Source organism: Oryctolagus cuniculus, chromosome 1, assembly GCF_051225735.1.
Source record: "Oryctolagus cuniculus isolate XC-2025 breed Fujian yellow rabbit chromosome 1, ASM5122573v1, whole genome shotgun sequence".
Taxonomy (NCBI): domain Eukaryota; kingdom Metazoa; phylum Chordata; class Mammalia; order Lagomorpha; family Leporidae; genus Oryctolagus; species Oryctolagus cuniculus.
The window spans coordinates 231,866,478-231,890,739 of record NC_142867.1 but is presented as its reverse complement, the minus strand read 5'-3'; the positions used below and the strand labels follow the sequence as shown (position 1 = coordinate 231,890,739).

General features: G+C 57.1%; 1 protein-coding gene across 4 annotated transcripts; it reads right to left on the bottom strand.

Moving 5' to 3' along the window:
* On the bottom strand, window positions 1–24,203 carry SWI5 (SWI5 homologous recombination repair protein). 4 transcript variants are annotated; one of them, XM_089320700.1, is made up of 7 exons: window positions 23,971–24,128; window positions 23,634–23,682; window positions 22,788–22,834; window positions 19,569–19,690; window positions 18,863–18,957; window positions 3,364–3,470; window positions 1–1,145 (listed from the first exon to the last, which is right to left on the bottom strand). In XM_089320700.1, the coding sequence occupies exons 4-7, from the start codon at window positions 19,601–19,603 to the stop codon at window positions 1,020–1,022; spliced, it is 363 nt and encodes a 120-aa protein (XP_089176826.1). In that variant the 5' UTR covers window positions 19,604–19,690; window positions 22,788–22,834; window positions 23,634–23,682; window positions 23,971–24,128; the 3' UTR covers window positions 1–1,019. The 4 variants fall into 4 exon arrangements, with proteins under 4 accessions (XP_089176826.1, XP_089176806.1, XP_089176810.1 ...); XM_089320680.1 differs by lacking the exon at window positions 22,788–22,834 and having other exon boundaries at window positions 23,971–24,203; XM_089320684.1 differs by lacking the exons at window positions 1–1,145; window positions 3,364–3,470; window positions 22,788–22,834 and adding an exon at window positions 10,399–12,885 and having other exon boundaries at window positions 23,971–24,203.
* Between the last annotated feature and the right edge of the window lie 59 nt (window positions 24,204–24,262).

The window sequence follows — 24,262 nt, the reverse complement described above, 5'->3', positions numbered from 1 at the left end:
TTCCATTTGGCTTTTCCGCACCAAAATAAACTCAGCTTTTAATCCCATTTTCCCATGGGCTCTTCCAGGCCCCCTGGGGCTCGCTGTGGTAGCACCAGGAACCCGTCAGCCGAGAAGACAGCCCACATGCAAAGTGCAGCAACATGCAGTGTGTGGGTCCAGGAGGCCGGGAAAATGGGTCACTTGAATAAAAAGAGGACTGAGCCAGGGAACGCATCACAAACCCAGGTGGAGCTGCGCTGCCTCTGATTGGCCCTCTGAGAACTCCCTGCAGGGCCTTTCTACCTGATAGCCTCGGGCCCACGCCCCCACCCCTCAGCCCTGCCGGCCTGTCTGCATCTGACCTGGTCATCCCGGGGTTCCGGGCCAGCGTGACCAGGGCTGGCTCCTTCCCAGGGGCCTGAGCCTTGGGCGTCTTCCACAGCACCGACACCAGGGACTTCAGCAGGAGGTGCACATTGGCCGCTGTGCTATTTTCCGGAAGGCTCGGCGGATGACGTCTTTCTGTCCGTGGTTCCCAGGGCTCGGCGCCCAGCCTGGCGCTTGGGCAAGCCTGGAAGTCAGCAGGTCCAGTCCCCGAAGAGATGACGACAGTGGTGGTCACAACAGGAGCTGGCGCTTCCCGTGGGCCTCTGGCGTGCTGGCTTCTGTGCCGAGGGGTTTACCTCACCGCCACCCAGCGGGGACGCGGCTAGGATCAGCCCCATTTAACTGCGCACCTCCTGTGTCTGCCCCAAGTTCAGAGTCACCAGATCCTGAGTGACGAGCAGGCACCCTCCCCACTGTGCTTCCTTCCGGCACATCCACGGCCCGAGGCAGCCACCCCTTCTTCCTGCTTAGCACAGCAGACTTCTGCCCACTCCTCTCTCTCATAGCCCCTCTCCCACACACAAATCCCCAATTTCACTTCCATTTTATGGATGGGGAGACTGAGGCATCAGGGAAGTAAGACTGGCCCGAGTCTCCCCGCCGGGCACCTCTGGGTGCAGCCTGGCTGCAGAACGCATGCTCTCCTCTGCTCAGCCGTCACCTCTGCGGCTCACCCCCGCCTGCGGGAGTCCTTCCGCCAGATTTTGCTGCTGGAGCTTTTGAGCCAGGGGAAGAATCCAATGCCATGGAAACGGTGGTCCTGTCCTGCCCTGCTCCTGTCGAGAGGTAGGAACACGCAGATACAGGTTTGTGAACATAAATTCAGAACAAACACAGATACAGGTTTGTGAACATAAATTCAGAACAAAAGCAGGCAGTCCTTAGGGTCCAATCCAGTGGTGGGGAAATGGGGGTGGGGGCAGGGGAGCTTTGCAAGTTTCAGGTGGGACAATTAGGTCACTCGGTCCCAGGGGACATGGGCTGTCATCCTACCCCATCTGGAGTTCTTAATGGTACAGAGATTATAAAAGAGGACTCGTGGGGCGGGTGTAGTGAAGATGCCACTCGCCATGCTCATGGCCTGTATCGGAGCACCTAGTACTTGGCAGTCCTAGCTCCGATCCCGATTCCAGCTCCCTGGGACGAAGCAGGTGATGGTTCAAGCAGTTGGGTCCCTGATACCGGGTGGGAGACCTGGAGTGAATTCCAGCTCCTGGGTCCATCCTGGCCCTGCCCCAGCCATTGCCAGCATTTGGGGAGTAAGCCAGCAGATGGAAGCTCTCTTGTCTGTCCGTCTGTCTTTCTCTCTGCTTCTTTGGCTTTCAAATAAATGAATAATTTCTTTTTTTTTTTTATTTTTTTTTTTTTTTATTTTTTTTTTGACAGGCAGAGTGGACAGTGAGAGAGAGAGACAGAGAGAAAGGTCTTCCTTTGCCGTTCGTTCACCCTCCAATGGCCGCCGCGGCCGGCGCGCTGCGGCCGGCGCACCGCGCTGATCCGATGGCAGGAGCCAGGAGCCAGGTGCTTTTCCTGGTCTCCCATGGGGTGCAGGGCCCAAGCACCTGGGCCATCCTCCACTGCACTCCCTGGCCACAGCAGAGGGCTGGCCTGGAAGAGGGGCAACCGGGACAGAATCCGGCGCCCCGACCGGGACTAGAACCCGGTGTGCCGGCGCCGCTAGGCGGAGGATTAGCCTAGTGAGCCGCGGCGCCGGCTAAATAAATGAATAATTTCTTTAAGAGAAGACCAGGGGCTGGCATTGTGGCATAGCAGGTTAAGCTGTCACTTGCAACGTTGTCACCCCAACAGGCCATGGCTAAAGTACTTGGGTCCCTGTCACCCATGTGGGAGTCCCAGCATGAAATCCAGGCTCCTGGCTTCGGCCTGCCCCAGGCCCAGCTGTTGCAGGCATTTGGGGAGTGAACCAGTGGATGGACGACCTTTCTGTGTGTGTCTCTGTCTCTCTGCCTTTTAAATAAAAAAAAAAAAAAAAAAAAAAAAAAAAAAATGTGGATGCCTCAGCGATGGTGCTGGTCTTTTTGAGAGCAAATTTTGTGCACAAAAGTGACTTTTTGCAGTTTGTTTGTCTTAAACAGCATCTACCTTGCAATAGTAAACTGAATAGCTTAACTTAAATTTTAAAGCTCAGTTTACAGCCCACACATTGTTTGTACTTTTTAACGATCATTGTTAAAGCCTAACCTCAGGATTAAAGACACCTGCTGGGGCTCTGTGGCTTAGCCGCGGCCTGTGGCGTCCCATATGGACTCTGATTTGAGTCCCAGCTGCTCCACTTCCATGCCGGCTCCCTGCTAATGTGCCCAGGTGCTTGGGCCCCTGCCACCCAGGTGGGCAACCTGGAAGAAGCTCCTGGCTCCTGGCTTTGTCCTGGCCTGGGGAGTGAGCCAGCAAATGGAAAATCTCTCTCTCTGCCTCTCCCCCTTTCTCTGTAACTCTGACTTTCAAGTAAATCTTAAAAGAAAAAAAAAAAAAAGCAGTCACCTGCTAGGGGAACATCAGGTGACCTGAGGTTTGTCCCTGCAGGCCAAGGCTGCAGACCGACTGTTCTGGCTGTGACTCAGGCTAACCCCACCCTGAGATCATTCCCGGTTTGGCCACAGTGAGTCCTCTTTTTTTTTTAAGCTTTATTTATTTGAAAGTCAGAATAAGAGAGAGGGGATCTTCCATCTGCTGGCTCACTCCCCAAATGACTGCACCAGCCAGGGCTGGGCCAGGGCAAAGCCAGAAGCCAGGAGCTCCATCTGATTGAGTCTCCCACTGGGTGGCATGGGTGCCTTCCCAGGCACACTAGCAGGGGGCTGGGTCAGAAGCCGGGAGTAGTGGGCGGGACCTGAACCAGGCACTCCAATATAGGATGTGGGTGTCTTAAGCAGTGGCCCGACCTGTCCTGCCGCAGCCCCGCCCCTTGGCAGTTTTTAGTGATCAGAAACGAAGGTGCTACATTAGTCGATTTTCCTTTGTTAAATCAAGTACCTGAGGCTGAGTCAGGTCCAGAGAAAAGAGGTTTCCTTTCAGTTTGGAGATTCCAAGTCCAAGATCGAGTGGCCCCACTGGTCCAGCCTCTGGTGAGGCCCTCGTGGCTGCAGCCCATGGGAGAGAGATCACACAGTGAGGCAGGAGGCAGGAAGCCAGAGGGCAGGGAAGGGCCGGCTGTCGCTCCCCCTCTTCGTGGAGGAACGACACTAAACCCTGCCTAGGCTTCCTATCCGAGTCACGGCACCATTATGTCGCTCCCCGTCTTCGTGGAGGAACGACACAGGACCCTGTGCTGTTCTTTTGTCTGCTCGGCCCTCCCCGGGTTTGCTGCTGGTTCTTCCCGGGTTGGCTACCGTCCCCTCCACCTCCGTGGAAGGGCAGTTCCCCCTGCCACTTTCCCCACTTCCGCGGGGGGAGCGGCACACCGCAGGCCGGCTCTCTCGGGGGCTGCTCAGATGTTCCTCAGGTGTTCCTGGTGCATGTTGTCTCCCTCCTCCTTTATAGTCCTCTTCCACCAATCCCAACTCTGCTACCCACACGCCAAGCACGCTGCTCTCCTCCAATCAGGAGCAGGTCCTACAGTTTATTGGTTGAACTGGAGGCAGCTGTGCAGAAGCTGTTTCCTCCTCTCCCAGCGCCATATTGTGGGAGAGCAGATGCATAGAATAAGTCTTAATTCCAGTAACTTAGTCTAGTCCGAGTTGCTCCCCACAGCCGGCCCCGTCCTTTTTATAACTTGGGAGCTATTGAGGGCACCCCAAGACTACTGAATCCCTTCTGGGGCAGCCCCTAGTGCCTTCATCAGCTTAAGGTCCCAGCACCTGCTACCCTCACCCCAGTGGGGACCACGCCTCCAGCCCTGAGACTTGGGGGACGCGTTCCTGCCTTATTCAAGCTGGGGAGCCCTTCTCTGATCTAGATTATCCCCTCCTCTTTCGTGGAGAAGACTGGAGCAGTCAGGGCGGGGCTTGGACAGCCTCTGTCCCCCAGGGCCCCTGTGGGGAGCAACTCGGACTAGACTGTTACTGGAATTAAGACTTATTCTATGCATCTGCTCTCCCACAGTATGGCGCTGGGAGAGGAGGAAACAGCTTCTACACAGCTGCCTCCAGTTCAACCAATAAACAGCAGGACCTGCTCCTGATTGGAGGAGAGCAGCGTACTCGGCGTGTGGGTAGCAGAGTTGGGATTGGTGGAAGAGGACTATAAAGGAGGAGAGAGACAACATGCACCAGGAACATCTAAGGGGAACACCTGTGCAGCCCCCGAGAGAGCCGGCCGGCGGTGTGCCGCTCCCCCGCGGAAGTGGGGAAAGTGGCAGGGGGAACCGCCCTTCCACGGAGGTGGAAGGGTCGGTAGCCAACCCGGGAAGAACCAGCAGCAAACCCGGGGAGGGCCGAGCAGACAAAAGAACAGCGCAGGGTCCTGTGTCGTTCCTCCACGAAGACGGGGAGCGACAGGCCCCAGGGCCCTGCTCGCGGGTCAGGACACCTGCGTTTCCTCCTGTAATGGGGTGGACCCTGGGAGTGGCGGGGCTCTGAATGTGCACAGGGACCCATGTGATCCCAACTCAGGGTCACCGTCCCGCTTAATTCTCCCCACTTTTCGTACATCGGTTCCTCCTTTTATAGTTGATCATTTTTCATCATTAGCCCTGATCTTTAAAACAATCAGAAGACAGTATTGCTGTTCCTCAAAAGAGTTAAACAGGGGTGGGTGTTTGGCATAGTGGTCAAGGAGTGCCTGGCTCCACTTCAGACGCCAGCTTCCTGGTGATGGACACACTGGGCGGCGGCAGTGATGGCTCAGGTAGGTGGGTCCCTGCCACCTTGGATCTCAGTTTCAGTCCTGGTTTGGGGTTGTTGGGGACATTTGGGGAGTGAGCCAATAGATAGGAGTTCTGTCTACCTGACTTTCTGTCTCTCTCAAAAAAAAGGGGGGGGGGGCAGCGCTGTGGTGCAGTGGGTTAAGCCGCTGCCTGCGGCACCAGCATCCCAGTTTGAGAGCCGGCTGCTCCCTGCCATGTGCCTGAGAAGGGAGTGGAAGACGGCCCAAGTGCTTAGGCCCCTGCCAGCCACATGGGAGACCTGGATGAAGCTCCTGACTTGTGGTTTCAGCCTGGCCATCGCCACCATCTGGGGAATGAGCCAGCGGACGGAAGATTCTCTGCCTCCCTCCCCCATCTCTCTCTAACTCTGCCTTTCAAATAAAATAAAAAGGTATGTGTTATGTTCTACGTATTTTGCCATACACACAAACAACAGAACACACTCTTCCTGACTGCCCGCCCCAGCGCCCGCATTTCCCCGCCTCCGCGAGCGCACACCGCCTGGAAAGGCGGTCCCCAGGGCTGTGCCCGCGCCCCTCTTCCCAGCCCACCCGCCCCTGCTCTCCTGAGGCCGCTCTTGTCCAGGCCAGCCGCGACCCCACCCTGGTTAAAGCCAGCACCCCCGCTCCACAGCTAACCCCAGAGGCTTCCCCAGAGCCCCTCCCGCCCCCAGGCTCCCCCTCGGTCTCCTCGGCTGGATCTCCTGCTCCTGAGCTCCCACGGGCCCCAGCCCTGGCTCTCTTCCCCCACGCCCTGCCCACACCACTCCCTCGGTGTCATCAGCGCCCCCTGCCATGGGTGTCAATGCGTCAAGTGTCCGCACGCACACCTCTAGCCTGCGCCTGCTGCCTTGGCCCCGTCAGGCAAGCTCCTCCCCTTCGGTTGGTTGCTCAGGCCCAGGTCCTCGCTGGGCCCCTTTCCTGACAGCGCGAACACCTGTGGACGCTCAGACCACTTCCCGCCCCTCGCCTGCTTCCGCCCTCGCGCCCCCTCCGCCCAGGGAGATGAAAGCTCACATCTTGTCGCCCCCTCCTGAGTGGCCAGGCTGAGCCACGCTGGCTTCCTGTCCACAAGCACACCTGCCTCTGGCCTCGGCCACCCGCTGTTCCCTGCCTGGAGCTCTCGCCCCCCAGGAAACCGCCCGGCTCCCTGCCTTTCCTCCCACGTGAAGCCCACCCCACTGCTGCCTTCCCACCCCGTTGAAAACTGCCCGGGCCTCAGGCACCAGGCGTATCCCATATGGGAGCCTGTGTGAGTCCCGGCTGCTCCGTTACGAATGAATAAATATTTTTTAAAAAGTAAAAGAAAATACTGCTGGTGTACACATCTTTTGCTAGGCCCTGGACCTAAATTTGAGCTCATTTTCTAGATCTCTGGGAGAGATGCGGAGGCCCAAGTTTTGTCACCCTCTGATCTCTTCACTCTCTTGATTTTTTTTCTTTTTTTTCTTTTTTTTTTTTTTAAGATTTACTTATTTGAAAGGCAGAGTTACCAAGGCAGGGGCAGAGAGAGAGAGAGAGAGAGGGAGAGGGAGGGAGAGGGAGAGAGAGAGAGGGAGAGGGAGGGAGAGGGAGAGAGAGAGAGAGGTGTCTTCCGTCCGCTGGTTCACTCCCCAAATGGCTGCAATGACTGGAGCTGTACCCATCCCAAGCCAGGAACCGGGAGCTTCTTCCGGGCCTCCCACGTGGGAGCAGGAGCCATCTTCTACTGCTTTCCCAGGCCATAGCAGAGAGCTAGATCGGAAGAGGAGCAGCCGGGACTTGAACCGGCGCCCATGTGGGATGCCAGCACTGCAGGTGGCAGCCTTACCTGCTACGCCACAGTGCTGCCTCCTATTTATTTCTTTAAAAAGTTGTGGGGCAGTTAAACATCCGCCTGTGGCGCCAGCATCCCATATGGGCACTGGTTCATGTCCCGGCTGCTCCTCTTCCCACCCAGCTCTCTGCTATGGCCTGGGAAAGGAGGAGGATGGCCTAAGTGCTTGGGCCCCTGCACCCGTGTGGGAGACAGAGGAGGCTGCTGGCTTCTGATCAGCCCAGCCCTGGCCATTACGGCCATTTGGGGAGTGAACCAGAGGATGGAAGACCTTTCTCTCTCTCTCTCTCTCTCTCTCTCTCTCTCTCTCTGTAACTTGGCCTCTCAAATAAATCTGAAAAAAAAAAAAAAAGTTGTATTTAGAGTGACAGAGAGACGTAGGAGACCTGGATGAAGCTCCAGGCTCCTGGCTTCAGCCTGGCCCAGCCCTGGTCATTGCAGCCATCTGGGGAGTGAACCAGTGGATGTCTTGGTGTCTGTCCTTTCTCTCACTCTGTAACTCTGCCTGTCAAATAAATCTTCCTTTTTTTTTTTTTTTAAAGAAACTTCCTTGAATAGGGCATTGGTGTTTGCTTTGCTCGGTGCCTGAGAAAACACTGAATGAGTGAGTGAGTGAGTGAGTGAGAGGGCCCGTGCAGTGCCAGCCTTCAAGGTACGTTCTCCCTAGGCATCCTCCCTAGCTCCCTCCACTCCTCCGATCCCTCCTCTCGCCACGGGACAGGGCTCCCAGGCACCTGGAGTGTGGGCTCCTAAAGGCCCCGCTCTGTACTTTAACAACCTTGCCTTCCCCGGGGCCAGGAATACGCTTGCAACACAGCAAGTGTCCCGGACAGGACGCTGAGCTGGCGCCCGGCGCATCGTGTGATCACGCTGCAGCCTCCGGGCGGATGAGCCCTTGTGATGTGGGCACAGAAGGCCTCATTTGACCCGTTTCACAGATGCAGAAACTAAGGCCTGGTGAGGGGAAGCCGCCAGCCCAGTCTTCATGGAAGGACCTGTTTGGCCAAGAGAAAAAAAAAAAAAACCATCCCCACCAAGGTGCTGTTGTGGACACTGGAATATTCCTCCGCGGTATCCGGTTGCTCAGCTGAGAGGAGGGCTGGGTAGCAGGAGGGACCAACATCCGTCACAGCAAAGCAGCTCCTCCGTGGGTGCGACTGCCCCGGGTGGTGAGAGGTGACTAAGAGAGACAAGCATCGCAGGTGGGCGGCCAGGATGTGATCGGGGGGATAGGGGTCATGGGCCCTGGCCTTCCAACTTGGGCCTACAGTGCCGTCTAAGCCACCTCCTGCTCCCACCTCGTCTCTGCATGGTCCCCACCTCCAACCCCTCCCCGTATTTCCTGAGCTCCTAAAAAGGCAGAAGCAAGCAGAGCCCTAAGATGGAAGTACAGGCCCAGCTCTTGCCTGGAAAACCAGCTGGGTAGGTTTGCTGGTGCCAGGGCGGAGGGTGGAGGAGCAGGCCGACTCCAAGGGACCAGTGGAGCTGGAGCCCAGGGCCTGTGGGACGGCTCTGGGGAAAAGCCAGATAAAATTGCACCTGGGTTTGATTTAGGGCTGGCCCCACTGGCTCTTAGGGCCAGGCGGCTTTGTAGATGAGTTTGATGATGGGCTGGGGCGAGGCGGGCTGGGGGATAGGCTGTTGTTCCTGGTGGTAGGAGCGTGCACCAGAGCACGAGACATGGACGACACTGGGACGCTACTTAAAAAATATATTTCCTGGAGCCCGTGTTTTGGTGTAGCAGGTAAAGCCACTGGTGGCAATGCCAGCACCCCATAGCGGGGCCGGTTCGTGTCCTGCCAGCTCCACTTCTGATCCAGCTCACTGCTAATGTGCCTGAGAAAACCAACAGAAGATGGCCTAAGACTTTGGGCCCTGCCACCCAGGAGGGAGACCTGGATGAAGCCCCTGGCCTGGCCCAGCCCCAGCCGTTGCAGCCATCTGGGGAGTGAACCAGCAGATGCAAGCTCTCTCTTGTAAATAAAAAAGTCAATTCCTTTTTAAAAGATACCTTTCCCTAGAGGTTAGGGGCCCCAATCTTTATTTCTGGAAGCCCTCTCCAATGACTGTGACGCTACAGCTTGGGACCGCTGAGTCTCACTGGCTGTGTCTTCATTTTTTTTTTTTTTGACAGGCAGAGTGGACAGTGAGAGAGAGACAGAGAGAAAGGTCTTCCTTTGCCATTGGTTCACCCTCCAATGGCCGCCGCGCTGCGGCCGGTGCACCGCGCTGATCCGATGGCAGGAGCCAGGAGCCAGGTGCTTTTCCTGGTCTCCCATGGGGTGCAGGGCCCAAGCACTTGGGCCATCCTCCACTGCACTCCCTGGCCACAGCAGAGGGCTGGCCTGGAAGAGGGGCAACCGGGACAGAATCCGGCGCCCTGACCGGGACTAGAACCCGGTGTGCCGGCGCCGCAAGGTGGAGGATTAGCCTAGTGAGCCGCGGCGCCGGCCTCTGGCTGTGTCTTCAGGAAAGTGAGTTAACCTCTCTTGAGTTCATGTGGAAGATGGGGGCGCCTCCACTCACCTCGTGGGGCTGCTGTTAGGGACACGTGTGTGCTCAGGCAGAGTACCAGGCTCCGAGGCTGCCCTCCGGGATTCCCATTCCAGCAGACATCCCTTGGGGTTCTGGGATGAACAGAGGGGCTTCGCTCCTGTTCCTGACGTTGGGAATGAGAGGCCCACGGGGAAGGGAGCAAAGCCACACGCTAAGAAGAATCAGGAGTGAGGGGCCCAGGTCAAACCCAAGGCAGAGGCTGCTCATTTCTGGCCACCAGGTCTGGTAGGACTTACAAGGAACACAACCTTGAGCTTAGGGCCGAGAGAGCTCCGGGTTCCAGTTCTGACACTGCGCGACCTCGGGTGAGAGGTGGGGGGAGGCAGGACAGCGCCCGCGGTCATTCAGCCAGGCCCTGGAGTCCTGACTGGCCTACACGGTGCCCCGCTGAGCGGAGGCTCCAGCTCAGCCCGCTGTGTTGCTGGGTGCACGCTGAGCTCCCGAGTGACTCACAGACTTGTGTCAACGTCGGTTGCTGCAGCCACCAACCTCTTCAACATTCGGGTTCTAACTGGTTTGGGTGTGTGGATGTCACCTTTCGCCTCATTCTCAGTCGCTGTCCACCCCACACAGAACCTGCAGGTTTCCTCACAAGGCCTCCAGGGCGCTGGGCTTGGGGGGCCCCTCCCCGCCCAGGACACGAGGGGCCCTTCTCTCCCCGCTTTCTCCCAGAAGTGCCTCCCTTGTTTGCAGCACCCCTGGGGTGGGGTGAGATTTGCTGACAGGCTGCTCAGAAATGAAACCTTTTTGGTCTGTCCCTGCGGCCAAGAGAGCAGGCTGCATCGTGGTGGCGTTTTGCAGGCCAGAGATGCCGGATGATAAATGTTTTCAAGTAGGGCTCACACTGGATTTAATTACACAAACTGGGCACGTACACACCCCTCCTCCAAGGCCTTGTCTCCCACCTGTTTTCCGGCCTCAGCAGGCCACACCCCTGGAAATGCACATCTCACAAACAGGCCCACCCCTTTCCAACAAGGCCCTCCCAGGAGCCGCTGTCACCGAGCCTTTGGGCACATCTCTGAGCTGACACTGCCCCCGTGAGGCCACAGCCTGCCACTACATCAAGGAGCCATCCTGCACAGGCCTAAGGGACCCAGTTGACGCTGGTCCTTAAGATGGGATGCTTGGTCCTCTCCCTCTCTCTCCCTCCTTCTCTTCCTCTCTACTTCTTCCTCTCATTCTTTCCCTCTTTCCTCTCTTTCCCTCTCTCCCTCTTCCTGTCTCCCTCTCTGCCCCCTCACCCCCTTTCAAATAGAAAAGAAAAATAAAACGAAGATGGGATGCGTCAGATTGGCCCAAAATGTAAAGACAGGTTACAGCTGCGCTTGTGTGAGGCACTTACCATGCACCAAGGACCCAAGTGAACAGTCAGCACATCACCGTCCCCTAGCACTCTCCAAGCAGACCTTCTCGTCCTGGGTCCTCTGGGCCTTTGCGCGCGTCACCTCCCCACCTGGAATACCCACATCTGCCTGGCTAACTCCCTCTGTCGTTCATGCATGGATGTGTCTTCCCTGGGAGGTTTCCCCAGCGTCACACGCTGCTCAGGTGTCTGAGGCCAGCAGCCAACAATTCCAGCCTGGAAACACCTGGCCAGCTTTCGCTGGCTTCCCAGGAGCTGGACTGGAAGAGCAGCAGCTGGGACTTGAACCGGCGCTCCAGGACAGGTGCCGGCATCCCAAGTGGCAGCTTCATCCGCTTTGCCACAAGGCCAGTGAAGGGCAGGGCCATTCCTGACGTGCCTTCCCCACCCCTCCCCTCTCCTGCTGGGAGCACGGCCGGGCCCTTGTCAGACTCTGTGAGGCAGGCAGCCCTTTGTTGTGTTCAGCCACAGAGATTCTGGGGTTGTCTGTGGAGGCAGACGCTGCAAGGCACCCTGATGAAGGCAGGGCTGCTTTGATTTCCACTTTCCACTTCAGAGAGGCCAAGTCTGTGGCCCAAGGCCACACAGCTCTGAAGTGAGGAGGGCTGGGACTCGAACCCAGGCCTCACTTGCATGGCCAGGTTTTAGAAACCGAGCGTCCTTCACCTCCCACAGACTGTCCCCCAAGCACAATATCCCGTCTGAACTCTCATGAGAACATCCCGCAGGGCCAGGTGGGCAGTGGCGCAGTGCGAGACTCCGGTCATCTTGGATCGCACTGCGCAGCCGCAGCGCTCCGACGGTGACTCCACGGTGACAAAGCAACCAGGAAGTCACAACGGCAGCTCCACACTGGCTGGGCCAAAAGCCATTACTGAGGTCTGGAATCCTCCTTCTGAAACAGGGGAATTCTGTTAACGTCAACCTTTAGGAAACAAACTCTCCCCCCATCTGATATCTACTTGGGAAGTAGGGAGCTTTGCGACATGGAGCACACATGCCCTGGAACCCGGGCCTGTTCCGAGGGGACGCAGGAAGTGAAATGAGGAGCTGGCACAGACTGTCCAAACGATGATCCCGTTCACAAGGCTGGGAAGCAATGTGTTCGAGGACCCTACCCGGCGGTACAAGTGCTGGGCTGGGGTACTTGCAGCAGTGCCCTCTGGGTAAGTCTGCGGTGGCCTTTGTGCAAGGTTGTGGCTTGGCAGAGGTTCTGGACAGTTCCTGCTCTCAGCTGTGTGCGGGTGAGGTCCCTTCCCGCACAGACCGCAAGGCTCCATGACCACCCGGCTTCACCTGCTTTTGTTAGGGTTCGACTCCACGCGGATCCCGACAACTTTCACACGTGCCCTCTTCCTCCGAGAGTGGCGCGGCCGATCACCTTCGTTAGAGGTTGACTGTCCAGGTGCCGCGACGGACCTGCTCGGGCTGCTGCTCTCATCTCTCATGAAGGGAAGTGAGGGCGACCAGGAGTCAGTGACAGAACCCTGAGCCACACAGAGCAACAAGGAGGCGGAGAAGGAGTGGGCCTCAGACTGAGTTTACGTACAGTACCTTGTTAAATTCCAGTTTGTGCCAGACACTGGTTAGCATCTCAAAGTGACTTGCACCAGCATTATGTTGCTAAGAGTTGTACTTGGGTCCGGCGCCGCGGCTCACTAGGCTAATCCTCCACCTGTGGCGCCAGCACACCGGGTTCTAGTCCCGGTTGGGGCGCCAGTTCTGTCCTGGTTGCCCCTCTTCCAGTCCAACTCTCTGCTGTGGCCCGGGAGTGCAGTGGAGGATGGCCCAAGTCCTTGGGCCCTGCACCCGCAAGGGAGACCGGGAGGAAGCACCTGGCTCCTGGTTTTGGATCCGCACAGGGCGCCGGCTGTAATGTGCTAACCGTAGCGGCCACTTGGGGGGTGAACCAATGGAAAAAGGAAGACCTTTCTCTCTTTCTCACTAACTCTGCCTGTCCAAAAAAAAAAAAAAAAAAAAAAAAAAGGAGTTGTACTTGGGCAGATTTTTGACAGGCAAGAGATACAAAGTTTTAAAGGAAACAAAATCAATTAAGGGCACAACAGATGCACTTTGCATTTAGTTTTGGGCCATGAATCTAGGCCTAAAAGCAACCAACCGGATAAATCAAATGAGCATGGAGAATCAGGCGAGATCTGGTCCAGCCACTGAACCTTGTCCCTCGTTTTACACAGCTGAGTCTCAATTGCCCAAGGAAATCACACGCAGTATTAGCAATGGCATGGCCATTTTCTATTGAACCAGTAGATAACGGAGAGAAATTTTATCATGTCGTAGCCCATGACTAGGTTGCATTAAGAAAGTTTTACAAAAAGGGACTCCAGGATATGCATTTGGCCTAGCGGTTAGCATCCCAGTTAAGACGCCTGCATCTCACATCACAGCCCTGGATTCAAGTCCCAGCTCTGCTCCCGACTCCAGCTTCCTGCTCATGCAGAGCCTGGGAGGCAGCAGGTGACAGCTCAAGCTTGGAGCCCTGCCACCCACGTGGGAGATGTGGACTGGATTCAGGGATTCAGCCCGGCCCAGTCCTGGCCACTGTAGCCATCTGGGGAGTGAACCAGTAGAGAGGAGCACATACTCTCTGCCTCTCAAATAGTAATGAAAATTAATTTAATATTTAATTAGAAAAAGGGACCAGGGCCTGGCACTGTGGCATAGTGGACAAAGCTGCGGCCTGCGACACCAGCATCCTATGTGGGTGCTGGCTGGAGTCCTGGTTGCTCCACTTCTGATCCAGCATCCCTTTTGATGGCCTGGGAAAAGCAGAAGATGGCCCAAGTGCTTCAGCTCCTGCCTCCAATGAGGGAGACCCAGATTAAGCTCCTGGATCCTGGCTTTGGCCTGCTACAGCCATATGGGAGTGAACCAATGGATAGAGGATCTCTATTTCTCCCTGTTTCTCTGTAATTCTGCCTTTCAAATAAATATATAAATCTTTAAAAAAGGTGGGGGTGGGGATCAGTAGTACAATTTGAACAAAAAGGCCCACTGGAGGTAGTACCAAAGATACCTGCTTAGCTGGACTAAAGGTTTTCTTTCTAAAATTTGTTTGAGAGGTAGAGTTACAGAGAGAAGGAGCGACAGAGAGGTCTTTTATTCACTGGTTCACCCCCAAATGGCTGCAATGCCTGGTGCTGTGCCGATCTGAACCCAGGAGCCACGAGCTTTTTCCGAGTCTCCCATGCAGGTGCAGGGGCCCCAGCACTTGAGCCATCTTCCACTGCTTTCCTAGGCCGTAACAGAGAGCTTGACTGGAAGAGGAGCAGCCAGGACTCGAACTGGTGCCCATATGGGATGCCGGCGCTGCAGGCAGAGGCTTAGCCTGCTATGCCTCAGCGCCGGCCCCTAAAGGACTTCGTAAGGCAGTTTCTGTCACGACACCCACAGTGGTTACTGACAGTTTCACTCTGTTATCCTGCCAAGTGCAAAGGGCAGGCACGGGCAGGAATTAGGAGGGCTGAGTCTCACTATGGTTGGGAATCCAGTTCTGATACCAATTTCTCACCTTGGTTTGCAGTTCTAATGCCTCTGGCTCTGCTTTTAGGCATTTTGGTGAACACATCAGGCATGAGTCTCGTCCATTAGAACTTACATCAAATTGTTCAGCTTAGCCTATGGGGCTTTTTTTTTTTTTTTTTTAACAGGCAGAGTGGACAGTGAGAGAGAGACAGAAAGGTCTTCCTTGGCCGTTGGTTCACCCTCCAATGGCTGCCGCGCTGCGGCCGGCGCACCGCACTGATCCGATAGCAGGAGCCAGGTGCTTCTCCTGGTCTCCCATGGGGTGCAGGGCCCAAGCACTTGGGCCATCCTCCACTGCACTCCCGGGCCACAGCAGAGAGCTGGACAGGAAGAGGAGCAACCGGGACAGAATCCAGTGCCCCAACTGGGACTAGAATCCGGGTGCCGGTGCCACAGGCCAAGCATCAGCCAAGTGAGCCATGGCGCTGGACCCCCCCCTCCCTTTTAAAAAGATTTATTTATTTACTTGAAAGTCAGAGTTACACAGAGGGAGAAGGAGAGGCAGAGGCAGAGGCCGAGGTCTTCCATCTGCTTATTCATTCCCCAAATGGCCACAATGGCCAGAGCTGCGCCAATTCGAAGCCAGGAGCCAGGAGATTCCCCCGGGTCTCCCGTGCCGGTGCAGGGGCCCAAAGACTTGGGCCATCTTCCACTGCTTTCCCAGGCCATAGCAGAGAGCTGGATCGGAAGTAGAGCAGTTGGGTCTTGAACTGGTGCACATGTGGGATGTCAGCGCCTTGGGGTGCCTTTACCCACTACCCCACAGTACCAGCCCCTGCTCCACTTCTTTTGTTTTAATTTTTAATTATTTATTCTTTAAAGATTTATTTATTTTATTTTAAAGTCAGAGTTACACAGAGAGAGAAGAGGCAGAAAGAGAGAGAGAGAGAGGTCTTCCATCCAATTCCATCCAATGTTTCACTCCCCAATTGGCCGCAATGGCTAGAACTGTGTCGATCTGAAGCCAGGAGCCAGGAGCTTCCTCTGAGTCTCCCACATGGGTGCAGGGCCCAGGGCTTTGGGCCATCTTCTACTGCTTTTCCAGGTTATAGCAGAGAGCTGGATGGGAAGTGGAGCAGTCAGGTCTTGAACTGGCGTCCATATGGGAGGCCGGCGCTTCAGGCTAGGGTGTTAACCCACTGAGCCACAGCACCGGCCCCTGCTCCACTTTTGATCCAGCTCTCTGTTATGGCCTGGGAAGGCAGTGGAAGATGGCCCAAGTGCTTGGGCCCCTGCACCCACGTGGGAGACCTGGAAGAAGCTCCTGGCTCCCAGCTTCGGATTGGCCTAGGTCCAGCCATTGTGGCCATTTGGGGAGTGAACCAGTGGATGGAAGACCTCTCCCTCTGCCTCTGCCTCTCTGGAACTCTGCCTTTCAAATAAATAAATAAATGTTAAAAAAAAAAAAAAAAAACACTCAGGACTTAGTCTGGTCTATACGTAGGCAAGAACTTAAAAACCATGAATGGAACTGCACTCTAATAACAGGTAAATTACAGGTTTTCCTTAGAAACATAACCTTTCTCTGTACAGTTTTATTGAAGATAAAAACCAATTTGTTTGCAAAATAAGCTTAGTTTTCTCAGATTTGGTTTGGTCATTTACATGAGTGTCGGAAGAAAAGTGATTAGGCACCTAGTGAAAAACTATTTTTCATATGAGAAAGAAGTCCACGTGGTACAAATCTGTTTGCCCTGGAGTAGAATGTGTGGGCTGTTCTCTAATGGGAAGAAGGAACACAGGACAAAACTGAAGGCTGAAGCACCCACAGAAGGCTAGAGCGAGGAAAGGGGCTGAGGAAGCTGCAAACAGCTTATGAAAGATCAGTCTTGAGAAAGGAATTTTGTATGTAATCAAGTTGGCCAAAAAGTAGACGGAAATAATGAAAGTTGTGTTAAGAAGGGAGCACTCATGCTCTGCCGGAACCAGCATCTAGCGAATGTCGCACTGCTCACTCTGTTCTTATCTGCTTCCTGCCAGCCTGCAAACGTAAGCTTCCCAGACGCCATGCACCGGCTGTGTGGCCTCAGGCACCTCACTGCCCAGCTGAACCTCCACTTCCTCATGAGCGACACGGGCACACGCACATAACCCTGACACGGGCACACGCACATAACCCCGACACGAATCAGCAGAGCTGGGGCACTGCACACTGAGCCTGCTCTCCCCACTCACCTGGAGACCATCAGAGAAGGAGTCGGTGCAGGTTCCCAAGGAACTTGCTCATGTTTACTGACAGACAGAACATACACATCCGGGCACACGTGTCCTGGGGCACCCCGGGAACCTCAGGGTTGGGAACACCCCATCCTCCCCGCACCCTCTTCTCAAAGTTCCTCCGGCCTCAGCCCGGGCTCTTTAGGAGAGGTCTCCGGCATCTTCTCAGTGGAGACCTTGTGGGTGCACTGGTTGGGCTCTCACTGCTCACGTCCACATGCATGTCCCTGGGGGCGGGGACAGGGGCTGTGAGCCTCTGCTCAGTCATTCACGTCCAGCCCGAATTCCGGATACAACTCTTTGGTGGTGACACCTCGGATCACAGCTGCAAGGAAGGAAGGGTGACCGAGCAGTGAGGGGCAGTGGAAGGGACAGGCCAGAGCCCTGGGCCAGCAGCACTGCCCTAACCGTCCCGAGACTCAGCCCTGGCTCACGCCAGAGCCCCTCGGCGGCCAAGGCCTCTCCCCTCTGGTTCCGGTTTGGGCACCCCACACTAATCACTTGCCCCTGAGCTCTACCAGGTTCCAGCTACTGTCTTCAACACCTGACCTGCCTGGGAGAGCTCGCTGAACCCTCACCCATTGATTTATTTTTAGGCTTTATTTATCTGAGAGGCAGAGAGCGCTCTGATCCTCTGGCTCACTCCCCAAACGTCCACAGTGAGCCCAGGCTGTGCTGGACCAAAGGCAGGAGCCGGGGACTCGAGACAGCTCCATTCCGGTGTCCCGTGCAGGTGAGCCATCGCTGCTGCCTCCAGGGGGCTGTACTAGCAGGAAGCTGGAGTCGGGAACTGGAACCGGGTATGGAACCGGGTGCCTCACTGGGAGACACCAGAGTCTTAACCACTAAGCCAAACCTCCCCCTACACAGGCTGCAGGGCGCAGCCGAGTTCCCCGGGAAGGCTTCTCCGCACACAGTGGCTACAGGCGTCGCTTTAAAATCAGTCATCTCCCGCGCCTGCCCTAAACCTGCCTCTGCCGGCCCCGAGTCTGCAGCCCTCGGCGCGGCTCCTCAACTCTTACTCCGAGACTCGTCCCTTTCCCGCCGGGAAGAGTGCTCCTCAGGGACCCTCCGACCGCCTTATCTGGCCCCCACGGGCCACCTTGTTTTACCTCTGCTTTCTCGCCACTGCTGCCCTTCGCTTCCTTCCTAACACCTGCCACGTTTTATAACGAACTGGCTGTACCCCCAACTTAACCTTCAGCCTTCCCAGCCCAACACGAGACGAAGCCACGTGTGAACACAGACTGTCCAGCGTCTGACTCACCAGTGTCCCCAGCATCCTGGAGAGGGTCTGGCACAGCACAGGTGCTCAGGGAGAGGCCACGGGCTCCAGGTCACGTGGCCCAGAAGTGACAGGTCTCAGGCTGGGTTCCACCTACCGAGAGCTTATGCTCTTAACCACTAGGCGACCTCCTCCCCTTTCTCCGTGGGCCTTGGTTTTCCTCTTCCTCCATCTGTGTTTCCTTCCTCACTCCGGGACCCATCCTCCAGTGAGACTCGGAGAAAGGCAGGCCTCCCTGTGCCATGGAAGCAGCACTCGGAGCTGGGCTGCAGCTGGGTGGGCACGGGCTGCAGGATAGCACAGTGCCGCCGACCCCAGCGGGCAGAGGGAGCTGGAGAGGCCGGAGAGGGACCAGTGCGGGTTTCCTCAGCCCCAGGCCAGTCTCGGCGTCAAGGTGGCTGTCCCAGCTGGCCTGGACATACAGGTGTCTCAGCCTTGGCTAAAGCCCTCGGGACAGCAAGACTTTGTTCAAGGAAGAAGACAATTCTCCTTTAGCCCACAAAGGGTCACCCTTTCTGCCTCTTTAGCAAGGCAGCCACTTGAGGCACAGACAGCGTCTCTATCAGTCCAAGCAGGCCCTGGGAGCCCAGAGACCCTTGGCCTTGGCCTAGCCGGCGGCCGAGCCCTGCTCAACCCTGCCTGCAGCTCCAAAGCAGGCTCTTCACTTGAGGAAAAGACCAGGAACTCGGGTAAGAGCCGTCCTGCTGCTTTGCTGCTGGCCAGGGAGAGCAGAAGCTGACAGAAGAGGGGCTGGGAATCCCAGGAATGGGGCAGCCGAGAAGGGTGGCAAGGTGGCGAGCTAGGAGGCTCAGGAGCAGAGCCCACGCCCCGCCCCCCAGACAAGACGCCCTCGAGTCCCGGGGCTCCTCGGGACTCCGCTGCTCACCCAGCTTGCCCAGCAGCATCTGCGCCACGTCCTTGATGTCGTTGTACTCGTGGAGCTGGGTGACGTGGTCCTCCAGTTCGTCCACACTGTAGCCTCTGGGGAGGGACGGAGGAGAAGGCTGTTGAGAGAGCTGAGGAGGACCCCGCTCCGACAGTAATGAGGAATCTGCCTCAGGATGTTCTCAAAGGGGTTGCTGGGTGTGAGGCACCGGGGATGTGGTGGACCCTACCCTCACGACGCCCAGAGCAGGGCAGGGGATCGGCCCAGCCCCTCACTCCTGCCAAATGCGCCTCCCTTAGGGAGGAATCCCCGGGCACAGGGGAGACACTCCTATGATGAGCACGTGATCCAAGCAGCCGCAGGCTCCTACAGGCTGCCGGGCCTCTGCCGTGTGGCTGGGGTGAGGACATCGGGAGCCAGCTCCGCACACAGAGAACTTCAGCGGCAGGACGAGAATGCAAGTCTGCATGCGGGCAGAGCAGAGGCAGGGGGCGTGGCTCCAGAGAGACGGGGAGAGCGACAGCCTCCAGTCCCCACTGCTTTCCAGTCCTGGCTCCAGGCCCCGCTCAGCCCAGGCCCCTCCCTAGGCAAGAGGCTGCAGAAATACCCTGAAGCCCACAGCACAGTGCTGTTCCTGGGCTGGGTGTTGGCTACTGCCGCTAGCTGAAAGCTCCCTCCACCGGGCGCAGGAGCCAGCAAGACTTACTCAGACAGTAACTGGGAGATCTCCTTGTCCAGCATGTCCCTCCTCTCCTTCAGGTTCTGAATGTCAAGGTGCAGAGACTCCTCCCGGGTCCCCTCAGCCTGGCCAGTCGTAGAGGTCGGTCGCTGAGCGGCACAAAGAGTCATCAGCTGAACTGATCAGCTACCCACCACACAGAGCCTACGTGATGCCGGGTGGTTACTCCCCACTTCTGCTTGGAGAGATCCCCTAAGCCCTAGAACACTACTACACTTCCCAGCTTCCCTTGGAACGCAGTGTGGCCCTGTGACTAAGTTCTGGAAAGTGGAACTCAAGTTGCAACATCTGGGAACCCCCTTCTGGGAGAGGGCTTCTCTTTCCCGGGCCTTCCTGCTGGCTGGAATGCAGATGTAATGTTGGAGATGAGCAGCCATCTCGGATCATGAGGTGGGAGCCACATGTTGAACATGTGTTGGAACAAGATGGAAGCCTGGTCCCCGACGACTGTTTACACCATTGTTATTTGGGGTTCTCTTTTGCTCTCAGCCAAACATAATGCTAACTAATGGGCCATCCTGGTCCCAAGCTGACTCCAGAAAATCCACTCCAGGCGTCCTCCTTGGGTTTTCCCCCATGTCTGCAATATCGCTGGGTTTATAATCCCCTAGGGTAACAAGAGCCTCTCCCCTGGGGCTGCAGTTCATTTCTGTCCTCTCTGCCTCTCTGCTGTGAAGGCCAATGTCAGGCGCACAGCCAGGCTTCCGGAAGTACACGTGCAATGATCTGTCTACCTGGGACAGAAGAAGTTAAAGGCAGCCGGCACTGTGGCACAGCGGGTAAAGCTTCCACCTGCGACATCAGCATCCTATATGGGAGCAGGTTCATGTCCTGGCTGCTTTACTTCCAATCCAGCTCCCTGCTGACGGCCTGGGAAAAGCAGTAGAAGATGGCCCAAGTGCTTGGGCGTTTGTCAACCATGTAGAAGACATTGATGAAGCTCCTGGCTTCAGTCTGGCACAGTGTTGGCCATTGTGGCCATCTGGGTAGTGAACCAGTGGATGGAAGATCTCTCTCTCTGTATCTCCGTAACTCTTTCAAAGTAAATAAATAAATCGTAAAAACAACAACAACAACAACAAAAAACATGGGGTCGGCGCTGTAGCATAGCAGGTAAAACCACCACCTGCAGTGCCAGCATCCCATACGGGCAGCAGTTCATGTCCCGGCTGCTCCACTTTCAATCCAGCTCTCTGTTATGACCTGGGAAAGCAGCCGAAGATGGACCAAGTCCTTGGGCTCCTGCACTGCATGGGGACCTAGAAGAAACTCCTGACTCAGCTCCGGCCATTTGGAGAAAGAATCGGCAGATGGAAGACCTCTCTGTGTCTCTCCTTTCTCTGTAACTGCCTTTCAAATAAATATTAAAACAAAACAAAACAGGCCGGCGGCACAGCTCACTTGGCTAATCCTCCGCCTGTGGCACCGGAACCCTGGTTTCTAGTCCCAGTTGCTCCCCTTCCAGTCCAGCTCTCTGCTGTGGCCTGGGAAGGCAGTGGAGGATGGCCCAAGTGCTTGGGTCCTGCACCCGCATGGGAGACCAGGAGGAAGCACCTGGCTCCTGGCTTCGGATTGGCACAGCATGTTGGCCATAGTGGCCATTTGGGGGGTGAACCAACGGAAAAGGAAGACCTTTCTCTCTATCTCTTTCTCACTAACTCTGCCTGTCCCAAAAACAAAACAAAACAAAACCAAACCCCAAACAGTGGCAGCCAAGGAAGGCATGGTTTGTGTTCCTAGGTCAGTGGCACGGAACAGTCACTCAATCAAGATCAAGTGAACAGTATCAGCTGGGCACTGGCACAGGCTCAGGGCTGCAGCAATGGGAGACATCAGGCCGAGCCCCAAAGGGAAACCCCAGCAACTAGCCCCTTTCCCTAGACATACATCTCCACTAAATCTCTCCTGTCAGCTGGCATGGAAGGCCCCCCAACCGCTTCGTCTAAAACGTTAGTGCCTCCATACATTCACTATCCTTTTACCCTTATGTTTCAGGGAATTTCTTACCACCTGACATGTGGAATATCAGAATCTTTTTATAAATTTATTTGAGAGGCAGAGTTAGAGAGAGAGACAGAGAGGTCTTCCATCTGTTGGTTCACTCCCCAGATGGTCCCAATGACCAGGGCTGGGCCAGGCTGAATCCAGGAGCCAGGAGCTTCCTCAGGGTCTCCCATGTGAGTGCAGGCCCAAGCGCTTGGGCCATCTGCTGCTGCTTTTCCAGGTGCATTAGGAGGGCGCTGGAGGCCGGCACCGCGGCTCCGCAGGCTAATCCTCCGCCTGCGGCACTGGCACACCGGGTTCTAGGGTTCTAGTCCCGGTTGGGGCGCCAGTTCTGTCCCGGTTGCCCCTCTTCCAGGCCAGCTCTCTGCTATGGCCCGGAGTGCAGCAGAGGATGGCCCAGGCGGAGGATTAGCCTAGTGAGCCGCAGCGCTGGCCAAAATAAATAAATCTTAAAAAAAAAAAAAAAGTAGACACATCTCAAAAGATGATGTGTACAAACTGGGGTTTGGGATGGGGGAAGGGTCAGTGAAGCACACTTTTTTCCTCTGCCAGTCTCCCCCTCTCTGTAACTAGGCCTTTCAAAGAGAGTTACGGAGAGAGGAAGAGACACAGAGGGATCTTCCATCTGCAGGGTCTCACCTCAAGCCTGCAGGGACTAGAAGCCAGGAGCTTCTTCCCGGTACAGGGGCCCAAGCACTTGGGTTGTCCTCTGTTGCTTTCCCAGGCTCGTGAGCAGGGACCGGGATCAGAATGGAGCAGCCGGGACTCTAACAAGGGATGCTGGCGTCCCAGGCGGGGGCTTACCCCTGTGCCACAATGTTGGACTACGAAGTGTGAGCGTGAGCGTGAGTGTGAGTGTGAAGGGAGGAAATGAGTCAACAGGGACAAGAAAGGCATGACACACAGACTCAGACACCACAGCACGCCTAGGGACCGTGGCCACCGGAGCCGTTCAGGAAGAGACACACTCACTCCCAGGCTTTTGGCCAACTGTGGCTTCCCAGGTCACCTGGGCTCCCTGGGCCTCACCTATCACCCTACTACACCTGAGGCCACCTAAGCCCGGGGTCCCCCCCTCCTCCTCACAGAACACAGCGCCTACACTTCTGGGTTTTTCTTTTTTTGCCTGTTTATCCTCTTTAGCCTGTGGCTCCCGCAGGGCTGGGGCAGCCCGACACACACCTGCTTGGAGCAGCTGTTTTCTCAAATCTTTCCTGATCTCATGGAGCCTGGGGGGGGGGGGGGGAGGTGTGAGAAAGGGGAGACTTGAGTTTGGGGTGCCGCCAGAGGAGACACTGTCAGCACCTAAAGGAGGGGTGCGCCTCCCCCTGGAGCTGTGGCCACCTTAGGAAAGGGAGGGTGGGAGAGGAAAGGGGGGCTGGGGGGCGCAAGCAGGAGGGGGGGCTGGATACAGATGGCCCCTCCCTGGAGGCCACAGGGCAGGAGGGAGACCTGAGGGGCTGGGAACCTCCCGGAGTTTTGTTTCGGCAGGAAGACTAAAGAAGGCCCACCTATGGGCTGCGGTTGGGCGGAGGAGGCTGGGGGCAGCCGTGACAGACCGTTGGTGGGGGGCCACGCAGACATCCGCCCCCGGTTGGGTGGCTCAGAAATAGTCATGGAGTGGAGGGGGCTGACACACTCAAGGGGTCGGGGGGCTCAGGAACCCTCACGATTTGGGGTCTGCAACCATCCTCACGGGTCGGGGGCACAGGCACGGGTCGGGGGCACAGGCACGGGTCGGGGGCGTGGGCACCCCCACGGGGTCAGGGCACAGGCACGGGTCGGGGGCACCCCCACGGGTCGGGGGCGCAGACACGGGTCGGGGGGCACAGGCACGGGTCGGGGGCACCCCCACGGGTCGGGGGCGCAGACACGGGTCGGGGGGCGCTGGCACCCCCACGGGTCGGGGGCACAGGCACGGGTCGGGGGGCGCTGGCACCCCCACGGGTCGGGGGCACAGGCACGGGTCGGGGGGCGCTGGCACGGGTCGGGGGGCACAGGCACGGGTCGGGGGCGCGGGCTACTCACCGGCGACCGGAAGGCCCCGCGGCAGCGGCGGCTGGGTCCTGCTGCAGTCCTGGAGGGAAGCGTGGGAGAGGCTGAGCCCGGAGCTGCTCTGAGGGAAGGGGCCGTGGGGCGGGCGGGGCACCGCGACCTGGAGCGCCCGATGGCTCGGCTGGGTGGGCACAGACGCGCTTTCGGGATCAGCGTGGGCCCGAGGAAGGGCTGGGCGTGAGAGGGCAGGGTCTGGAGGACGCGAAAGGAGGCCCTGAGGTGCTTTCTGACTCGACGAGGCCTGGGCACCTCGGGGAGGAGTCAGGGACTGTGCCTGCTGCAATGTCCCCGCTCTGCGCTCCGCGCCCACCTCCTGAGCCCTGGGGTCCGAGGGCCCCGGTGCGGGGGCGCCTGTGGCGAAAGGGGGTCCAGGGCGCGGGCCGGGGAGCGGCCTCCGGGGTCCGCCGACCAACTAGAATTCCGTGAGGGACGCCATGACAGCGCGCCCAGAAAGCTGCGCGCGCACCCAACGGAAATCCGCCCCGCCCCCAGAGTGGGCGGTGCCGGAGCTGCGCGCGCAGCTCCCATTTTGACGCCTCGGCGGTACTGGCAGAGACCTGACCGCGCCCCTCTTTATTCCGTCCTTCTCATTGGCCAATGGG